Source organism: Hevea brasiliensis, chromosome 16 (assembly GCF_030052815.1).
Source record: "Hevea brasiliensis isolate MT/VB/25A 57/8 chromosome 16, ASM3005281v1, whole genome shotgun sequence".
Classification (NCBI taxonomy): Eukaryota; Viridiplantae; Streptophyta; class Magnoliopsida; order Malpighiales; family Euphorbiaceae; genus Hevea; species Hevea brasiliensis.
The window spans coordinates 33,817,333-33,837,628 of record NC_079508.1 but is presented as its reverse complement, the minus strand read 5'-3'; the positions used below and the strand labels follow the sequence as shown (position 1 = coordinate 33,837,628).

Below are 20,296 nucleotides of genomic sequence, written 5' to 3'. Positions count from 1 at the left end.
CATTTTACAACTTAACTTTAATTATTTTATTCTTCAATCTTATCCTCTTCCTTAACTTCACTATCGAGTCCTAATTTAGCACTTCTTATCATCCTTAATAACTCCCCTATACTTCAATATTACTTTGATTTGGTCCTCTTACCATTCTAGTCCACACTTTAACTAATATTCATAACTTTTCTTTATCACATTTGCACCAACTATTCTAATTTTTACTTCCATAAATTTTTTTTTCTATCGATATTCTATAGCTTATTTTGCACTAATGTGTAGTTATTACTTTCTTTTGTACTAAACTATAACCTTTCAATATTCTAACTTTAGAGTTTTAAACCCTAGGTTAGGACTTTCAAACTCCTTTCCAATAAGAAAACTTTATCTTATCTTAACTATACAAAAACAGATGCCATTTACAACTATTATTATTTTTTTGTGCTATTGGGTAGTACGTAGCTCTACATAATAAATTCCAAGTCAGTACTATAATCTGCAGCTTACAGCACAACATCAAGAATATTGTATAGTTACTACGATACATCCCAATATATCAAACTTCCCTATGTCTTATTTCTTTCAAATCTACTAATATCTTAAACTTATTTTGATTATGGTACACACTGACACCTATCAGTAGTAATACCTTTACCCGCATCTAAGGTAGCTATATTACTATAACTTACTTTTAGGTTCTCTTGCCTTACCTAATTAGGCTTACTAATTAACTTTACAATTTCTTGTGTGCTAGCAAATACTTTTCACTGACAAACTCTTCCAAGACAAATTTTAGAAAGACTAGTCACTAACATATCAAAATTTTTTTTATACATATACATATCTTAGTTAATAATCGAGAAAATACCAGCAACCATGTCAGAAGTCTTATTCTCGTCCCTCTGTCGCATAGTGTATACTCTAGCTGAAGCATCACCTTGTCCTGGCCAATTCAAAGTACTCTGACTTCCAAGTGTACTACCCCTACCTCTGCCTCTGCCACTATCAACTGCTGGTGAACTCTTTGGGGTAGAAACTTGGGGTAATCCTTCTGATGTGGTAAATGATCCATAACGGCATGGACTTATACAATCCTTAGCAAAATGACCAGTCCCTCCACAATTAAAACATGCTCTTATAGCTCTATAACATGCTCCACTATGTGGTTTACCACAAGTCTCACAAAGTCGATCCGATAGCGTATTTCTGCGTGTCTGTTGAGTTTGCTAATTGGATTGGGATGGTTTCTGTCCAGAAGATCTACCTCTACCCGATTCGCGCGAACTAGATCCTCCAAAATGCTTTCTTTTTCCAGAACCACTCTCAGTAGGTTGGCCAATAACCTTTTCAGTTTTCTCTTTCTCTTTGGTACTCTTTTTCACTACCCATTCTGATTCTATCCTTTTTAGTTCCAGGGCTTGTGAAATTAATTTAGAAAAGTTCTGGTGTCGGAACCCTACCACTTGCATTCTCAAGCTAGGCCTCAACCCAACCTCAAACCTCTTACATCGGTCTCTGGGGGTGGTGACCAAGCTTCCGGCATAGTGGCTTAGTCGAGAGAAATCTCGCTCATACTCTACTACAGTTCTGTCCCCTTACTTCAAACTTAAAAACTCTTATAGCTTTATGTCTACATAAGTATCGAGGACCCACTTTTGCCAAAATTCCCTCAAAAAGTCTGCGCATGTGAAGACTGGTGGCTCTACTAGGCTATGGGGGATGGTCTTCCACCACTCATATGCATCCCCTTGCAGAAGTGACACTGAATATTCGAACTTCAACTCTTCAGCATACTATAGTTTTCTAAAAACCCATTCTATCCTCTCTAACCACTGTTCTGCTTCCAGTGGATCCATTGTTTCTTTGAATTATGTAGCCCCAAATTTCATTAACTTCTCATATTGCCGAGCCAGAGGCTATGGTTGTGCTATAAGTGCTTGCATTTGAGCTTGTGGTGGCACATTTCTCACCATTTGTTGAAAGAACGCAGCCATCTGCTATGCAAACTGAGCAGGGAACTACGGTCCTTGAGGAGGAGCTGGAGTGACTGACCCACTCACATTCTAGAGTGCTCGGGCTTCTCCTCGGGCCTCAGCCTCGACAGATTGTTCTACGGAATGATCTCCCTCTTTCATTCCTCTTTCGAAAATTTTCTACTCTCTGATAACAAACACAAGGAGGTTGATCTCTGTTAGTGCATATTCATGATGTAAATATGTCATATGTATCAAACATTTGAGCAGTTGTATTTACCGACAAAATATTTCAAATTCACAGTTCAAAATTTATTTTAAAACCTTTGCCCTGATACCACTAAAACATATCACACCTTACCCCTCTATAAGGTATAACATGATCCCATAGAATACCTAATGAACTACCGAACTTCACCTACCGATAACTCATTAAGTACCCTACAAGGGATTTTAAAACCATTTTCTTACTTTTTGGAAGTGGTGAGCGTTTGGTAGAAATTAAAAACATTTATTTGAAGTTTGAAAACTAGTTAAGATTTTGTCCATATTTATTTTTCCCAAATTTATAAAAATTTCGGCAGAGTGCCATCTATATTTGGAGAAAACAGTTCTTCAAAGGCCTGAAAAAAACACTTCCAAATAATTTCATTTCACAGCCTCAATCTCCAATAATATCCCAACAATATAGTCAGCCACAATTTAAATCAAAATTCACTTTTCAAAATATTGTTAAAATAATTTCATTCATAAATGTGGCATTAAAATTAATTTTTCATACACAATCTTAATATATAGAAAGAAAATCCAAAATAATATTATTACAATTTTATCTGTACAACTGCTCAAATTACAGAAATACATATGCATAGTATCATATTTACATCAAACTAAACTATCAGGGTATAGACAAATACCCGTACAAAAATTCTTCAACTGTGCTCCTCTATGACTATAGCAGCTCACTCTGCTGCTATGTCCTTTTCTCTATCTGCGACAACAAGTTAAAGCTATCGCTGAGTATAAAATACTCAGTGGTGACAATAAATATAAAATGCAAAATATAAAACATTTATGAACAATTTATATTTTAAAAATCTCATAATCGTATTTCCCAATTTTTCAAATCACATTTATAACAAATCATAATTTTTAAAGCTTAATATAACAAAACATTGATCAAGTAATTTAATAAACATAGTGTTGCCAATCAATAACACAACTTAGGCCATGACACAAAATTTCAAAACATACCATGTTGTACACCACGACAAGGCAAACTCACCCCACTAATCGAAATCAATGAGGGAGGCGGCTAACTAGCTAATGAGTACTCATCCAAACTCACCCCTCAGACTGGGAAGTCAAATATCAAACTCACCCCACATGTGGAGGAGGAACATATTAATACTGTCATCCCTAGTGTGGATTAAAAACAATTTAAATTAAGTTATTCAAATATTTTATGCAAAACACAATCAATTTCTAAAGTCAAATTTCCATTCCCAAAGTGGCGACACAATAGTTCTCAAAACCCATAATTAACACAATAATTTCACAATGCATAACTAAACAAATTTTCTATGAGAAAACGATAAATTAAGGTTTATTGTGCACAAACCTGACGTGAGTCGCCTCTAGGCCTTGAATCAGTTTGCCCTATCCTTTTCCAGGTCTCTTTCAGCTGAAACATGCAATTTATAGTGTTTCAGTATCTTATCTCACAATAAATCTAATAATTAATTCATAAATACTTAATTCTAGCCCAAATATGTTTAAACTAACGTTCTTGAAAATTTTGATTTCGAAGTTACTATTCATGGTACTATTCAAGTCAAAATATTGACTTCTTATGCTTAATCAGTATGGGAAATCCAATTATACCCACATACCACATTTTGGTCACCTAACTTGTTGATTTTGGTCATTTTCTCAAAACTTAAGTCTTTTAGGCAAACTTTCAAAATTTCAGTTTTGGTAACCTATTTTGCACTATTCCATTGGTCATGTTGCTATTAAAATTTGTGCAAATTTTCTTCATAGAAATTGTTCCTTATTGTCTTAACTTTATTTCCCTTTTTGAATCACTCCATTTGGAGTTTTGTACCTCAAGTTATAGCCATTTGAACAGGCCTGGCTGGATTGGCCTAACCCAGATTTTTTGGGCACCAAAACTGGTTCTGGCAGTTTTAGGTCACCAATTTTGGGTGGCAAAATGACTTGGTTAAGGGCATAATTTGGGTTTGTGTTCGTCATGAAATTTTAGGTCTATATCTTAGCTTTCTATTGGTAAAATTTCAGGTCATTTAAACTTGCCAAACCCAAGTTATGGCCAAATGAACAAACATTGTTCATTTGGTCATTTTTGTATAGGTCAGAACACCCAATTCCGGATTTGGTCAATTTGTTCACTAAGTTATGGTTACTTTTTGGGCATGATTCCTAAATGAAAAATGTGCCATTTTGTGTCTAGTTTCATTCCCAATTGGCCTCAAACCAATTGGGTTGGTAAAATTTTAGTTTTGGTCCCTGAAAGGGACCTTGGTCCTGCTGCCTGCAGAATGCCTATAACCAATCCGAATTTAAACTCAATTCCAACACTTCCTACACACCACAATTGGTCACATATGACCATTTTTCAGCTCAAACAAGGTCAAACACACCATTTGACCATTTCTCCAAATTTTGTCTCCCAAACCCTAGGTCTAAAACCCTAACTCACTAATTTTATTACATTTTATTCATTCAAAGTATATAAACATAATCACTCTACTCATTCAAGCTCCCATTCACCTTTAATTCTACTAAAACACCATAAACCTCACTAGTCCCATGGCTGTCAAATTTCCCATAAGTCCATACATGAATAAATTTCCAAGTTTCTTTACATAATTTCATCAATTTCAATTTATTTTATGCATCTAACTCATAAAAATAGAACAAATTTGAAGGAAAATCACTAACCTTTACTTTGAATTCCAAATCTTCAAATCTCTCCACTTTCCTTCCCAATTCCTTCTTCAATCTTCTTTTCTAGGTCTACTTAAGAGTTTTTGTTGGAGAAATTAAAACAATTTTGGGTTAGTTTTAGGGTTTCAAAAGCTCAAAGAGAGCTTTAATGGAAGAAAGGAAAAGTAAAATGAGAGAGAGGAGTGAGGATGAAGAAGGGACGGCAAAATGAAATGGAAGATGACAAAATTTCTCTTTTTAATTTTAATTGGTTACTTTATAAGTAATCATCCAAATTTTTTCAATTTTAAAATTATAGTTTTATTATGTCATACATTATGTCATGCATGTTGATGTCATCATTTGTTTTAACTTTCATTTTTTTTTCTTTTCTTTTCTTTTATACATTTTTAATCTAACTTAATCCTCAATTATCTAATGAAAATTTCAAATTTTTTAGTTATTAAATTTATAGCATCATGCATGATGTCATGCATGATGTAATAAACCTTTTCACTTTTTTCAACTTTTTCTTTCCCCCCCCCCCCCCTTTTTTTCTTTTTCATTTATTTTTCTTTGGTTCTTTTAATTTAATTCTTGATCCCAAAATTTTCTTTTCTCTGATTTTATTTGACAGTCAGGTCAGGAGTCAGCTCCGGGGGTCAATTGACCAAATTGCCCCTCGCCGGTTTGACTCGGTTTGCAAATAATTTAATATTTCTTCTGGATCCCTGACCTAATTATTTGACCTGCTTAACAATACTTTTTCGTGATTTTCTCTTTTCCACTGTGTTCGCAATAGTCCTAAGGTCCGCAACGTCACATTTTACGGTTCGAAATTTGAGTTTAAATCGACTTCGCAGTCATTCCCGAGAAGATCACCAATCGCTGTGACTCTCAGCTCATTTAACTTTTTATGTTCTGTTTTTCTTATTTATACTTAACTATTTGACAATTACTAATTATTTGTGTTCAAGGCTTCTCTAGGTGTCTTAAACATAGTTCTAATCCTCTTAATTGTCTGAACCAACACCGGTCTCCGGAAGAGTGTAATAGGGGTGTTACATTAGATCTAAGTTTTTGTTATTAACCCGTCGAAAGTTTTATTATTGTGTTGTGTATTGTACCCAATGATTCGACCTCCCCGACCATAGGGAGTTAGAATCCCGATTCAACCTCCCTAATCATAGGGAGTTAGAATCACCCCGAAGATGGCCCTTTCGGAGTAGTCTTGCATAGTTAGTGAGATAAAGAATGGATTTTGATTGATAAGAAATTGTGATTTTAAATGAGATTGTACATAAATGATTTTGTTAAAATAATTGTTTATTTCCATAATTGCAGGAACTATTTTTATTGTTCAGTTGTGATTTGACAATTTGAAATTTTGATCAAGGTTATTTTAACAAGTGACTATTATTATTGGCAATGAAAATTTTGACATTTGGAAATTGGTTAAGTTTTGAGATTCCAAAATTTTTGGTATAATTATTGTCAATGTATGTTGTATTACATTTTAAATTATAGTTGTGCACCACTGAGTTCACCACTCAGCGATAGCTTTGTATGCTGTCGTAGGTGAGAGTAGAGATAAAGCAGTTGAGTGAGATTCCTGCAGCTGTACCTTAAAGACTCATTGGGATTAGCTTCGGGTATATTATAGGTTTACCCTTGCATAGTAGATTTTGAATATGCATGTAAATATATGTGTGTAAATTATTTTAGCAGATGTATAAAACTTTTAAAATGTTATTTTGGGTGTGTAATGAAAATGCAAATTTAGTTGTAACAATAATTTTAGTACCTTAATGAATGTATTATTTACTTTCTTTTGGAAATTGAAAATTATGGACGGTTTCTTTTATGATGAGTTTGGTTTGATAAGTGAATTGAATTGATTGTGATGAATGAGGATATGAAAATGAGTGTATTGGAGTTGTGGTTGTTTTGAAAACATTGGAAGTGTTTTTACAGGTGTTTGAAGAACTATTTTTCTCAAATATAGACGACACTCTGCCAAAAATTTTCTAAAATTTGTGTAAAAATAAAAATGGACAAAAATTTTAACTAGTCTTTAAACTTTAAGTAAAATTTTTTAATTCCTACCTAAAGTGCTCGCCACCATCGAAAAGTAAGAAAATTGTTTTAAAATCCTTTGTAGTATATTTAATGGGTTATTGGTAGGCAAAGTACGGTAATTCATTAGATGTACTACGGGATCATGTTACATCTTACTGTGGGGTAGGGTGTGACATGTTTAATGGTATCAGAGCAATTGTTTTAAAGTAAATTTTGAACTGTGAATTTGAAATATTTTATCAGTACATACAACTGCTCAAATATTTGATACATATAGTACAATTGAATCATAAATATGAATTAATGGAGAGAAATCTCCTTGTGTAGGTGTAGGAGGTCAAGCGTGAGGCGAAATATCATCCATTGGAATTATATAAAATGCACCAGGTAATGCCCAGGAAAGATGGTGGAGTCACAATGTCTCACTTAAATACCACCTCCTTAGACAGCATTTCCTAGACATGCACTTCACACAATCCTAATAGAATCAAACCACTGGTAAGTACCGTCTTCCCATAACACTACCACGGTACTAAGGATTTATACCACGAAGGCATAGATTGACAGGAGTCGCCACCCGGGTAATAACCGGGACATATTCAGTGTTTCTTCCGAGGGTCATGGATGGCAACTTACTTCTTGCAGAGTTTCCACAACCGTCATTACCATAGCCCAATGTCTAGGTTCGAGATAGTGGGTACGTAAGGGGAAGGTGTTAGGCATCCCTTATGCCTGGTCTAACCTCATTGATTCGAGTGCCAATCCTCTACTAATGTTTCTAGAAGTCTTGTTTATTATTCTTTTATTAAACTTTATCCTAAAAAATGCAATTCTAATCCTACACACGCAAGTAATTCACAAAAGGGTTGTTGTTTACACACAATTTTCATGCACAAGTAATTCCTATCTATGGGGTTGCTAATTATTTAAATGATATTTACCAGATGACTAAAATTAATTTATTATTGAGAATTTAATTTACAAACAAATTCAATTTCAAATAACCCTATGTTTCTATTTAATCTAATTAATTAATTTTCACCAAGTTACCCTAAGGATAATTGAACTAAGTTAATTATGTACATGTGTAATTTATTCTAATATCACATAAGGCCCAAACAATCACAACCTAATAAAGATTTCTAACATGCAAATTTATTTTACAATTACCAAATATTAAATTAAATTTATTTACATGCCAATGTTAGTTTAATTTACAAACAAGATTAATTTTAATTTACAAAGTATTTATTTAAATTAATTACATGCAAAAGTCAGTTAAATTAAAAACAAGGTTAATTTTAATTTACCAAATAAAAGTTCTATTATTACTACAATTTCATGCCAATGGTTATTCGATAAGTTTAGAGTTACTTACCTGTTGGTAAATGCAGTTGCCATTGGGGCAAGCTACCCTTAAAAAAGGGTTTTCTCTTCTAGTATGGCAATGATATCCCTGGCTTACTCTCGTTTAGCTCCATATAAACTCTGCGCAAATGCCCTCTTTGGTACTTACCTTAGGGCTACTTACCAATTTTGTTTGTAATAAAAAATAAAAAAAATAAAGAAAAATAATAAAAGTACGAGAGACAGAAACTAAACATGTGCAGAGTTGTGTATCCCCTCAAATTAAACATGATTACATGATCTTATATGAACATATAAAATAAATTGAAGACAAAGAGCATAGAATTAAAATATTGTGTGGCATAGATCTTGAAAATAAAACAATAAAAACTGACCTTCCAGAAATCTTGTATGAAAATCTTCTTGAAGAAAAAAAGAAATAAGGAAGAACTCAAAGAGTCTTAAATATCTCTAAATTTTTTATAGCTCTGAATTTTCTCTTCCTGTTTCCTCCCATCATCCCCTTCTTCCCTTCTCTAGTAGGGTATTTATAGGGTTTTAGGAAAGAGGTGTGATAGGGTTTGGAGTCTTAGGATGATAAAGTTTAGATGACTTAAACAACTACAATTGCAGAATTTGAATAAGACTGGGATATGGGTGAGGTGTTTCAACCAATAAGAAGACAGGAAAAAATGGAAGGCACCAATAGGGAATGAGGAAGAGGTGTGGTAGGATTTGGAGTCTTAGGGTGATAAAGTTTAGATGACTTAAACAACTACGATTGCAAAATTCGAATAAGACTGGGATATGGGTGAGGTGTTTCAACCAATAGGAAGACAGGAAAAAATGGAAGGCACCAATAGGGAATGAGGAAGAGGTGTGGTAGGATTTGGAGTCTTAGGGTGATAAAGTTTAGATGACTTAAACAACTATGATTGCAGAATTCAAATAAGACTGGGATATGGGTGAGGTGTTTCAATCAATAGGAAGACAGGAAAAAATGGAAGGCACCAATAGGGAGTGAGGAAGAGAGTGGGGCTAAGGAGGTGAGAGATATTTTGTTATTTTAATTTTTAGAAAATAATTAAATGGGTCCCATTTAAAATTCCTAACTAGGCTTTCTTAGGCCCATAGAGCCTAATTAAACTTAATTAGATCCATTTAAGAACTACCCATATTAAATTTAAACAAAATAAAATTTTATTTAAATTTAATTAAATTAATTTCCCCAAAACTTTATTATTATTTTTTATTTTTTTAAGATCATGCCACGGAATTAATAATTCAGCTCCATGCCTCCAATACATCTTACAGTCATATAATTTTTCATCATCGAGTTTCCCACGGCCTCAATGCACATACTCATCACAAAATAAGGGTCTACAGTTTGCCCCCCACTTTGGCGAAAGTTGAAATCAATGCGAAAGCATTGCTCAAGTTTCATCAAAGTGAAACTCAAATTTCTAATAACTATAAAACATTGGCTATGAGAATCAAGTATATCTTACTCGGTTGACATACTCTATGTTATGAGACTAGCTACGGTCTCATAACAGTAATAATTGTGTCATGTGAAAAATGAGTGTATCTTGCTCTGTCAATACACTCTGCGTCATGAGACTAGCTACGGTCTCATAACAGTGATAACTGTGTGATTTGAAATGTTGTGGATTCGTATTTAGGACCGCAGTCCTAAACTACCTACGTATCCCCCTCATTATCCTGAGGAAGAATTAAACCCACTCATAGTTCGACACTTGAAACTGTGGTGATGCATGTTCTTCTATGCCTTACACACCTACAGGTGACATGTTAATGCGTGTTCTTCTACACCTTACACAACTATGCCATATGCCCTAAACAACGTCTAAGGACTTACCAAAAAATATCTGTCATGAAATGTTGTGGGTTCGTATTTAGGACCGCGGTCCTAAACTACCTACTATCCCCCTCGCTATCCTGAGGAAGAATTAGACCCCCTCGTAGTTCGACAATTGAAACTATGGTGATGCATATTATTCTACGCCTTACACACCCATAGGTGACATGTTGATGCATGTTCTTCTATGCCTTACACAACTATGTCATGCGCCCTAAACAACGTCTAAGGACTTACCAAAAAATATCTGTCATGATTTGAAAAATTTAGAATGATTGGGTCTCAAAATTCTCTTTGATTTTTATGTTTCCTGTATGCTACTTCCTATTATGGGCATGCTGATTTTACTAAAGATTCTAAAAAAAACTTAGTCCTCTGGGGGATTTCTTTTTGCAAAAAACTTTCTTATAGCCTCAAAGTTTTTTAGAAGAATTGTTCACTAAAAAAGACTTCCTTAAGGTCACAATACAATTTCTCTCTGATTTTTCTTTTTTTCTTCTCTCCCCCCATGGTTTCTATCTTGACTCATTTCTCTTTCATGAACTCCATTCTCTGTGCCCTAACTTTTGCCTGAAATGTCCTTTTGGATTTTCATCTCAGCGGGCTTACTCTCTTTTGCCTAAGCGGCCCTTTCGGGTTTTCCACCTAGCAAGCTCCCTTTTTTTTTTTTTTTTAGAAGGCATAGATTAAATCAAAACAATGCAGTTCAATTACTTAATCATTTGATGTATCCCTCAAGGCACAAACATTCGCGATCATAATTAAATAAAATCCATTCCTAGTTAATGCAATAAAAAAATTCTTTATTTATTCAGGTACACCATTACTCCCTCTTACATTAGGTTTTGCCAAATTTCTAACCTTCCAAAGTTAGAAATAAGCTTTATAACCTACTGAATGACCTTTTCAGGTTTTCCATCCAGATCTTCTCTCATCTCTCCTTTTGCCTAAACCTCCTTTCGCAAGTTTTCAATCTAGCTTTTTTTTTTTGACCCTTACTTTTGCCTAGACCGTCTTTTGTAAGTTTACAGCCTAGCGGGCCTATCTCACACAAAGTACCGTTTGAGCTTGTCTAAGTTGACTGGTTCTTGAAATTCATTCCCATCCAGGTCTGATATTCTTACAGCACCTCCTGACAAGATCTTTTTGACTATGTATGGACCATCCCAATTTGGCTTGAACTTTCCTCTTGGATCAAAAAGGATGGGCCGAGCTTGTTTCAAAACCATGTCTCCCTCTTTGATCTTTCTTGGCTTCACCTTCTTATTAAAGGCCCTTGCTATCTTTCTTTGATAAGCCCGCATATGATACAAGGCTCGCATCCTCTTCTCATCAATCAAAGCTAGTTCTTCATATCTTTTCTGGGCCCACTCATTTTTCGAAATCTTAGCTTCTAGCATCACTCTCAAGGATTTGACCTCTAACTCAATGGGTAGCACTGCTTCAGTCCCATACACTAAAGAGAATGGAGTTGCCCCTGTGGATGTTCTTGTAGTAGTGCGATAACCCCAAAGAGCATAAGGGAGCTTATCAGGCCAATCCTTCTAGGTTTCAACCATTTTTCTCAAAATGGTTTTCACATTCTTATTTGCTGCTTCTACTGCTCCATTAGTCTGTGGCCTGTACGGTGAAGACTTGTGATGCTTAATCTTGAATTCGGTAATTAATTCTAAGAAATCACCTTTGAACTGGCTGCCGTTATCTGATACTATCTCATGGGGTACCCCAAACCTGCAAATCAAGTTCTTTCGCACAAACTTACTTATCTGCTTGGCCCCTACTACTTTATAAGATTCAGCTTCAACCCACTTGGTGAAATAGTCAATTGCCACAATGATAAATCTATGGCCATTAGAAGCCGTGGGAGAAATCTTCCCAATAATGTCTATGCCCCATATTGAGAATGGCCACGGTGAAGTCATACTGTAGAGTTCACTAGACAGTAGGTGATTCAAATTCCCATGAATTTGGCACTCATGGCATCTTTTCACAAATTTAGCGCAGTCGGTATCCATGGTAGACCAGTAATAGCCCAATCTTAAAATTTTGCCCGCTAATACCCTTCCGTTCATGTGAGGACCACACACTCCTGCATGTACTTCCTCCATTATCTGCTCAGACTGCTTTTTTGTCACACACAAGAGCAATAGTCCTTCGAAGAACCTTTTGTAGAGTTGCCCCCCAGCCAAAGTGAACTGAGTGGCTAATCTACGAATTGTAGCTCTATCCCTACTATTGGCTGACTGTGGGTATTCTCTTACCTCTAAATATCTTCTTTTGTCCTCATACCATTTCATCTCATCTTCTAGATCTAAATGTGCTATTATTAACCCTTCATAGCATGGGATTCTACTCCTCATCAGGATAACTGGCTGGTTCAACTTCTGATCACCCTTCTCCCATAAGGATGCTAGCGTGGCTAGAGCATCAGCCATTTGGTTCTGAGCTCTAGGCATGTGTTTCATTGTCACTTCCTCAAAGCTAAATAATAGTTTCTTAGCATACTCCAGGTATGGCCTCAACTTTTCTTCTTTCAATTCCCATTCACCTTTAATATGGGAAACTACTAGCATTGAATCTCCAAACACCTCCACTTTTTTAGCCCCAACAGCTATTAATGCCTCTATGCTACAAATGCAAACCTCATATTCTGCAATATTATTAGTGGTTGGGAAACATAGCCTTTTTGACATTAACAATTGTTCTCCATTCGGTGCTTCCAAAAACTGCCCCTATACCGGCTCCGCTCTTATTCATGGCCCCATCAAAGTACATTTTCCATGGCTGGACCTCTACTAGCTTAAGACTCTCATCCGAGAAGGCTGTTTCGACTTCTTCCTCTTCATTAACTAGATTTTCAGAAAGAAATTCGGCCACTACACGCCCTTTGATGGTTTTTCGAGTCTCATACACAATATAAAATTCAGACAGTAGGACCAACCATTTGGCCAATTTTTCAACTAGCGTCGGTACTTCAAATAGGTACTTTAAAGGATCCATCCGGGATACTACAATAACTCGATAGGTCTGAAAGTAGTGCCTTAACTTCTTAGTTGCCCATACTACACCTGCATGTGTTTTTTCTATTAGTGAATAATTCTCCTCATAAGCAAGGAGTTTCTTACTGATGTAATAGATGGCTCTCTCTATATTCTCTACTTCTTGTGCCAACATTGCCCCCAAGGCCATGTTTTCCACTGATAGGTAGAGGATTAGAGGGATGCTAGGGATGGGTGGTGAAAAAATTGGTGGATTGCTCAGGTACTGCTTTATCTTTTCAAATGCCTCTTGACATTGCTCATTCCACACCACTGGTTGATTCTTTCTTAGTAGCTTAAAAATTGGTTCACAGGTAGTTGTGAGCCTAGCTATGAACCTACTGATGTACTGTAATTTTCCTAAGAAACCTCTAATCTCTTTTTCTGTTCTTGGGGCTGACATCTCCTGGTTTGCCTTCACCTTATCTGGGTCAACCTCAATCCCTTTTCTACTGATCATATGCCCTAACAGCTTGCCTGAAGTGACCCCAAACACACACTTGCTAGGGTTCAGTCTCAATTTATACTTGATGACCCTCTGAAAGAACTTTTCTAATGCCTCAAAATGTCTCTCCCTAGTTGGGGATTTTACTGCCATGTCATCCACATATACTTCAACTTCTTTGTGCATCATGTCATGAAATAACATAATAGCCATTCTCTGATAAGTCGCACTAGCATTTTTTAGCCTAAAAGGCATGACCTTATAACAATTAGTCCCCCATTCAGTGATAAAAGCTGTCTTTGCTTTATCTATCAAATCCATGAGGATCTGATTATGTCCCGAAAAACCATCCATGAAAGAGTACATGGCCATGCAAGCAGCACTGTCAATAAGCACATCGATGTGAGGCAATGGGAAATCATCCTTAGGAGTAGCCTTATTCAGGTCCCTATAATCTACACACATCCGAACTCGCCCATCCTTCTTGGGGACTGGCACAATGTTGGCTAACCATTCGGGATACTCAATTACTTCAATGAAATCAGCCTCAATGAGCTTTTTCAGCTCTTGAGCTATCTTTTCTTCCCATTCTGGCCTAAGCCGACGCTTCTTTTGTTTTACTGGCCTCATGTTAGGGTCTGTGGGGATCTTATGTTGTACTATATCTCGACCAATTCCCGGCATATCTTTATAAGACCAGGCAAATGCTTCTTGGTACTTTATTAATAAGGCTACAAATTTATCTCTTTCTTTTTGGGTTAAATCTTCAGCTAATTTAATGTCTTTAGGATCATCTGGTGTACCCAAATTAATAGAGATTGATTTTAATGCATTAACAGAAACAGATTCTAAATGATTATGAATGCCATGCGCGTAGCCATTAGGATGGACATCAAACAAGTAAACAAAATGACTAGTCATATTATTTAACTTTGCCTCAAAATCATCATCAAGTACATCAGAAATAACAATATCAGTATCACTACTGTGAGCATTACAAAAGACAGACTCAAACTTAGGGGTGTAGGTCCAAGTGCTTGGCTTCTATGCAAACCTTAACTTGATGGCACTGACCTCTTGTTCTAATGCCTCAACATGCGGCAGCTCTTAGTCATCAGTCCATGCAATTGCGCCTTCCCTGATAAACTTGGTGGGCTTAAGTCCCTCTTCATCTTCAGTTGGCTGATAGCCCAACCCATATCTAGTGATCTGCCCTTTTATTTCTGGAAAAGTCACTAAGCCATTAGCTTGTTTTCCCAGACCCATGCCAGGAAAAAACTTCATCTCTTTCATCATAGTGGCCACCCTAGGGTCCATCTAGTCTCCATAGATCCCAGCAACTTGGAAACCAAACAATAGTGGTATCGAACCATCCACTTGCAGCATAGCTACTTCCCCATCTCTTTCAGCATTGACGGTGATTATACCATTTTGGTGCGGGATCTTGATCTTTTGGTGGAGTGTAGAGGGGACTCCACCTAAGGGATGGAACCCGATTCTACCCAACAGTAAGGAGAATGTCATGGGGATGTCTAGCACAGTGAACTCAACTTCAGTTTCTATAGGCCCCACCTTAACCATAGTCTTGAATACCCCTATCACGTTTCTCTTTGAATCATCATAGGCCCTGATAACCAGATCAGAACCAGTTAGTTCAGACATAGAAATTCCTAATTTTGGCAAAATCTTCAGAGGGCATACGTTGATGGCTGACCCATCATCTATCATCACACGAGGCACTTTCCACCCTCCAACCTCAGCGGTCACAAACAGAGCCCTGCTATGGTTTCTCCCCTCAGCTGGGAGATCATGATCAGAGAAAGTAATATGACCCCCATCTTTTATAAGCATAACTTTGGCAATCTCTTCTGGAGTTATCTCTGTGGAGACCTTGAGTACACTCAGGGCCTTGGTCAGTGCAGTTCTGTGTTTTTCTGATGCCAATAGCAATTCCTAGACCGTTACGCTAGCCTGAGTCCTTTTCAATTGCCTAAGGAACTAATCATCCTCTTCATCTGTGTCCTCTTCAGCCAACACCTTGGCTTTTCCCCTCACATTGTCCTTCTCCATGGGTAGATCAGGATAATATCTACCACTCTTGGTCATGTGGCTCACCCTACTCTTTTCCTCTCCGTCAGAGTCAACCCAAACATCTAACAAACCTTCCTCATCACTGGAAATATACCAAATATCAATTGCCATTACAGATCGAGGTTCATCAAGCTTTTGGATAGGTTGGATAAGGTTGAGAATTTGGTCAGGATCAATTGAGGTGGTGGAAATCATGTAAAGTCCTGGTGGAGGTGGAACATTATGGTTGGCCATTGGGTTGGTACGTGTGTTGGGTCAATTTTCTGGGTCAGCTATTTTCTTAGCATCGATCAGGTCCTGAACTTCGTGTTTTAGCCGAAAACATCTATCAGTGTCATGGCCATGAGTTTGATGGAATTGGCAGTATAGGTTAGCATTGTAATTGGGTGACAGTGGGTTTGGTGGTGGTCTAGGTGCCAAGGGTTGGAGGAGGCCCCGAGCTTTGAGTCGCTCGAAGACTTTAGATAGAGGTTGGTTGAATTGATAGAACTTTCTAAGGGTGCGGGACACGGTTTGAACCTCAATGACTTTGTTTTCCCCAGTAATATTGCCAGCTGACTGGTATCCTCCCCTTTTGGGCTGATAACTCTTCCTTTCATTGTTCAATACATCCTCCACTAATAACCTAGCATCATATAGCTGTTCAAAAGTAGCCAAGGGATAATAACAAAGTTTCTCATAATAACTAGGCTGCAGACTTTTCACTACCAATCACACTTGATCCTTTTCAGCAGGCCTATTGGTCATCTTCATGGCCTTTTTCCTCCATCCCAATAGATACTCTGAAAAGGTTTCATTTGGTTTTTGCCTAGTGGTCTCTAAGTCTCTCAGGGTAACATCTAAAGCTGTATTATAGGAGTATTGTTGCACAAATCTCCTAACTAGCTCCTCCCAATCTTTTCTCACAGTGGCTTCTAGCCCATGATACCATGAAGATGCAACCCCTTCTAGTGACATAGAAAAGAACTGAGTGACTTGGTTCTTAGTCAAACCAGTTGTTTTCATGACTATAAGATAAGACCTGAGGTGGGTTTTTGGGTCACCAGTACCATCGAATTTAGCCAAATTAGGCATCTTGAAAATTTCAGGTAGATTTCCATCCAACTGGATGTCAAAGTCATCTGCATCTAATAGCCCCATTCCAGCAAATTCAGCTTGCTTTTTCACACTGGCTTGAAGTTTTTCCATCATCTCAGTAACAACTCTAATCTCCTCACTTGTCCCCTTTTCTTTCTTTTTGGCCTTGTCTTGGAGATAATCTTCTTCATCCCAAACGTCATCAAAGGCCTTCTTTTTACTAGTCTCTTCTTTGGGCCTTTTCACCTGAACATCACTAGGCCCACCCATCTCTAACTTCTTCTCAAAGTTGGCCATGATTTTTCCTTCAAGCTCAGCCATCTTGGCATTTAAAGCTTTTTCAAGCATCTGTCTAAACATGACCTTAGTGTCTTCCATTTTAGCTTGTGCAGGTGTAACTCTTACTAATCTCTTTCCCTCCCTAATCCAAGTGACCTGATTAGAAGTCTTCCTGATGTGTTCTAAAGCTATGTTTACTACAAGAGAAAAAAAAATACAAGGTTTTAACATCTTATGCTATGTACAAATCCAATGCATGAATGCATGAATATGCACTTTCATTTTTACCTTTGCCTTTAAAAAGCCAAAACCAAACCATACTAATATGACTAAAACTGAACCAAAATCGAACTGTATAAACCGAACTAAAATCGGACCAAAGACTAAATGATAAACCAAAAAGAATGTCTCCAGAACTGAATCTTCGCCCCTTTATACCTTCAACTCTCACGTGTAGGGTAAGAAAAAAAATTCTATCCTAGGCTATGGTACACTAGACGCACCAACAGGAGGTGGTCCAGGATGACCTTTCCTCTATAAACAAATGATTTGTATCTTTAAAGTTTAACCATAAGTAAGCATCCTCTTACTTAACATGGGTTTTAAAATGGACTTGGGCCTATACACACATTGGGTTTATGCATAGGCCTAGGTTCATCTCAACTACTACTAGAACTTATGGTTTGAATAGTAAGGATACGAATCCAACAAAACAAAAATCTACGGGGTACCTAGGGTTGAAATCTATGGCTCATGGGCTTTATTGGGTAGGAAAAGGGTCACCCATGCGAGAGCTTGTCCATTAAGCACAACGGCCGGAGCTGTGGCTCTTTTATATACTCGAAGGTACAGGCATGGGTTGCTAGCATTCACCAATTCGTCATAGCTCGAGTAGAACCATGGTCTCCTTGGCTAGTACTAACGAGGCTAAAAGGGTAAGGGTGATCCGTGTGATAGTGTAGTGCAATGCAAAAAAGTTTAACAAAGGAATAATATTAGACTAATAGAAACATGTTGGAGTAACTATCCATTTAGTCCCCAGTGGAGTCGCCAAACTGTAGGAGGTCAGGCGTGAGGCGAAATATCATCCATTGGAATTATATAAAATGCACCAGGTAATGCCCAGGAAAGATGGTGGAGTCACAATGGTCTCACTTAAATACCACCTCCTTAGACAGCATTTCCTAGACATGCACTTCATACAATCCTAATAGAATCAAACCACTGGTAAGTACCATTTTCCCATAACACTACCACGGTACTAAGGATTTATGCCACGAAGGCATATATTGACAGGAGTCACCACCCGGGTAATAACCGGGACATATTCAGTGTTTCTTCCGAGGGTCATGGATGGCAACTTACTCCTTGCAGAGTTTCCACAACCGTCATTACCATAGCCCAATGTCTAGGTTCGGGATAGTGGGTACGTAAGGGGAAGGTGTTAGGCACCCCTTACGCCTGGTCTAACCTCGTTGATTCGAGTGCCAGTCCTCTACTAATGTTTCTAGAAGTCTTGTTTATTATTCTTTTATTAAACTTTATCCTAAAAAATGCAATTCTAATCCTACACACGCAAGTAATTCACAAAAGGGTTCTTGTTTACACACAATTTTCATGCACAAGTAATTCCTATCTATGGGGTTGCTAATTATTTAAATGATATTTACCAGATGACTAAAATTAATTTATTATTGAGAATTTAATTTACAAACAAATTCAATTTCAAATAACCCTATGTTTCTATTTAATCTAATTAATTAATTTTCACCAAGTTACCCTAAGGATAATTGAACTAAGTTAATTATGTATATGTGTAATTTATTCTAATATCACATAATGCCCAAACAATCACAACCTAATAAAGATTTTTAACATGCAAATTTATTTTACAATTACCAAATATTAAATTAAATTTATTTACATGCCAATGTTAGTTTAATTTATAAACAAGATTAATTTTAATTTACAAAGTATTTATTTAAATTAATTACATGCAAAATTCAGTTAAATTAAAAACAAGGTTAATTTTAATTTACCAAATAAAAGTTCTATTATTACTACAATTTCATGCCAATGGTTATTCGATAAGTTTAGAGTTACTTACCTGTTGGTAAATGCAGTTGCCATTGGGGCAAGCTACCCTTAAAAAAGGGTCTTCTCTTCTAGTATGGCAATGATATCCCTGGCTTACTCCTGTTTAGCTCCATATAAGCTCCGCGCAAATGCCCTCTTTGGTACTTACCTTAGGGCTACTTACCAATTTTGTTTGTAATAAAAAATAAAGAAAATAAAGAAAAATAATAAAAGTACGAGAGACAGAAACTAAACATGTGCAGAGTTGTGTATCCCCTCAAATTAAACATGATTATATGATCTTATATGAACATATAAAATAAATTGAAGACAAAGAGCATATAATTAAAATATTGCGTGGCATAGATCTTGAAAATAAAACAATAAAAACTGACCTTCCAGAAATCTTGTATGAAAATCTTCTTGAAGAAAAAAAAGAAATAAGGAAGAACTCAAAGAGTCTTAAATATCTCTAAATTTCTTATAGCTCTGAATTTTCTCTTCCTGTTTCCTCCCATCATCCCCTTCTTCCCTTCTCTAGTAGGGTATTTATAGGGTTTTGGGAAAGAGATGTGATAGGGTTTGGAGTCTTAGGATGATAAAGTTTAGATGACTTAAACAACTACAATTGCAGAATTCGAATAAGACTGGGATATGGGTGAGGTGTTTCAACCAATAGGAAGACAGGCAAAAATGGAAGGCACCAATAGGGAATAAGGAAGAGGTGTGGTAGGATTTAGAGTCTTAGGGTAATAAAGTTTAGATGACTTAAACAACTACGATTGCAGAATTCGAATAAGACTGGGATATGGGTGAGGTGTTTCAACCAATAGGAAAACAGGAAAAAATGGAAGGCACCAATAGGGAATGAGGAAGAGGTGTGGTACGATTTGGAGTCTTAGGGTGATAAAGTTTAGATTACTTAAACAACTATGATTGCAGAATTCGAATAAGACTGGGATATGGGTGAGGTGTTTCAACCAATAGGAAGACAGGAAAAAATAGAAGGCACCAATAGGGAGTGAGGAAGAGAGTGGGGCCAAGGAGGAGAGAGATATTTTGTTATTTTAAT

At 36.6% G+C, this 20,296-nt stretch overlaps 2 protein-coding genes across 2 annotated transcripts; both read right to left on the bottom strand.

Moving 5' to 3' along the window:
- Positions 1–12,069: 12,069 nt before the first annotated feature.
- Positions 12,070–14,385, bottom strand: LOC131174598 (uncharacterized). The gene is made up of 4 exons (XM_058138354.1): positions 13,932–14,385; positions 12,957–13,733; positions 12,279–12,868; positions 12,070–12,141 (listed from the first exon to the last, which is right to left on the bottom strand). Exons 1-4 carry the CDS (start codon positions 14,383–14,385, stop codon positions 12,070–12,072), a joined length of 1,893 nt encoding a protein of 630 aa, XP_057994337.1.
- Positions 14,386–16,047: 1,662 nt separating this feature from the next.
- Positions 16,048–17,247, bottom strand: LOC131174597 (uncharacterized). Its single transcript, XM_058138353.1, has 3 exons — positions 17,035–17,247; positions 16,510–16,950; positions 16,048–16,431 (listed from the first exon to the last, which is right to left on the bottom strand). Exons 1-3 carry the CDS (start codon positions 17,245–17,247, stop codon positions 16,048–16,050), a joined length of 1,038 nt encoding a protein of 345 aa, XP_057994336.1.
- Positions 17,248–20,296: the final 3,049 nt, after the last annotated feature.

Bases quoted from the DNA above. Each gene is read 5' to 3' on its own strand.
- LOC131174598 (XM_058138354.1), bottom strand. From the start codon at position 14,385: ATGCCGGGAATTGGTCGAGATATAGTACAACATAAGATCCCCACAGAC. The intron at 12,869-12,956 runs GTATAGGGGCAG...ATAATATTGCAG, and splicing joins CATGAATAAGAGCGGAGCCG to AATATGAGGTTTGCATTTGT. The intron at 12,142-12,278 runs GTATTAGCGGGC...TGAACTCTACAG, and splicing joins GTCCTCACATGAACGGAAGG to TATGACTTCACCGTGGCCAT.
- LOC131174597 (XM_058138353.1), bottom strand. From the start codon at position 17,247: ATGGAAGACACTAAGGTCATGTTTAGACAGATGCTTGAAAAAGCTTTA. The intron at 16,951-17,034 runs GCCAAAAAGAAA...AGTGTGAAAAAG, and splicing joins AAGATTATCTCCAAGACAAG to CAAGCTGAATTTGCTGGAAT. The intron at 16,432-16,509 runs GTGTGATTGGTA...ACTTTTGAACAG, and splicing joins GGCCTGCTGAAAAGGATCAA to CTATATGATGCTAGGTTATT.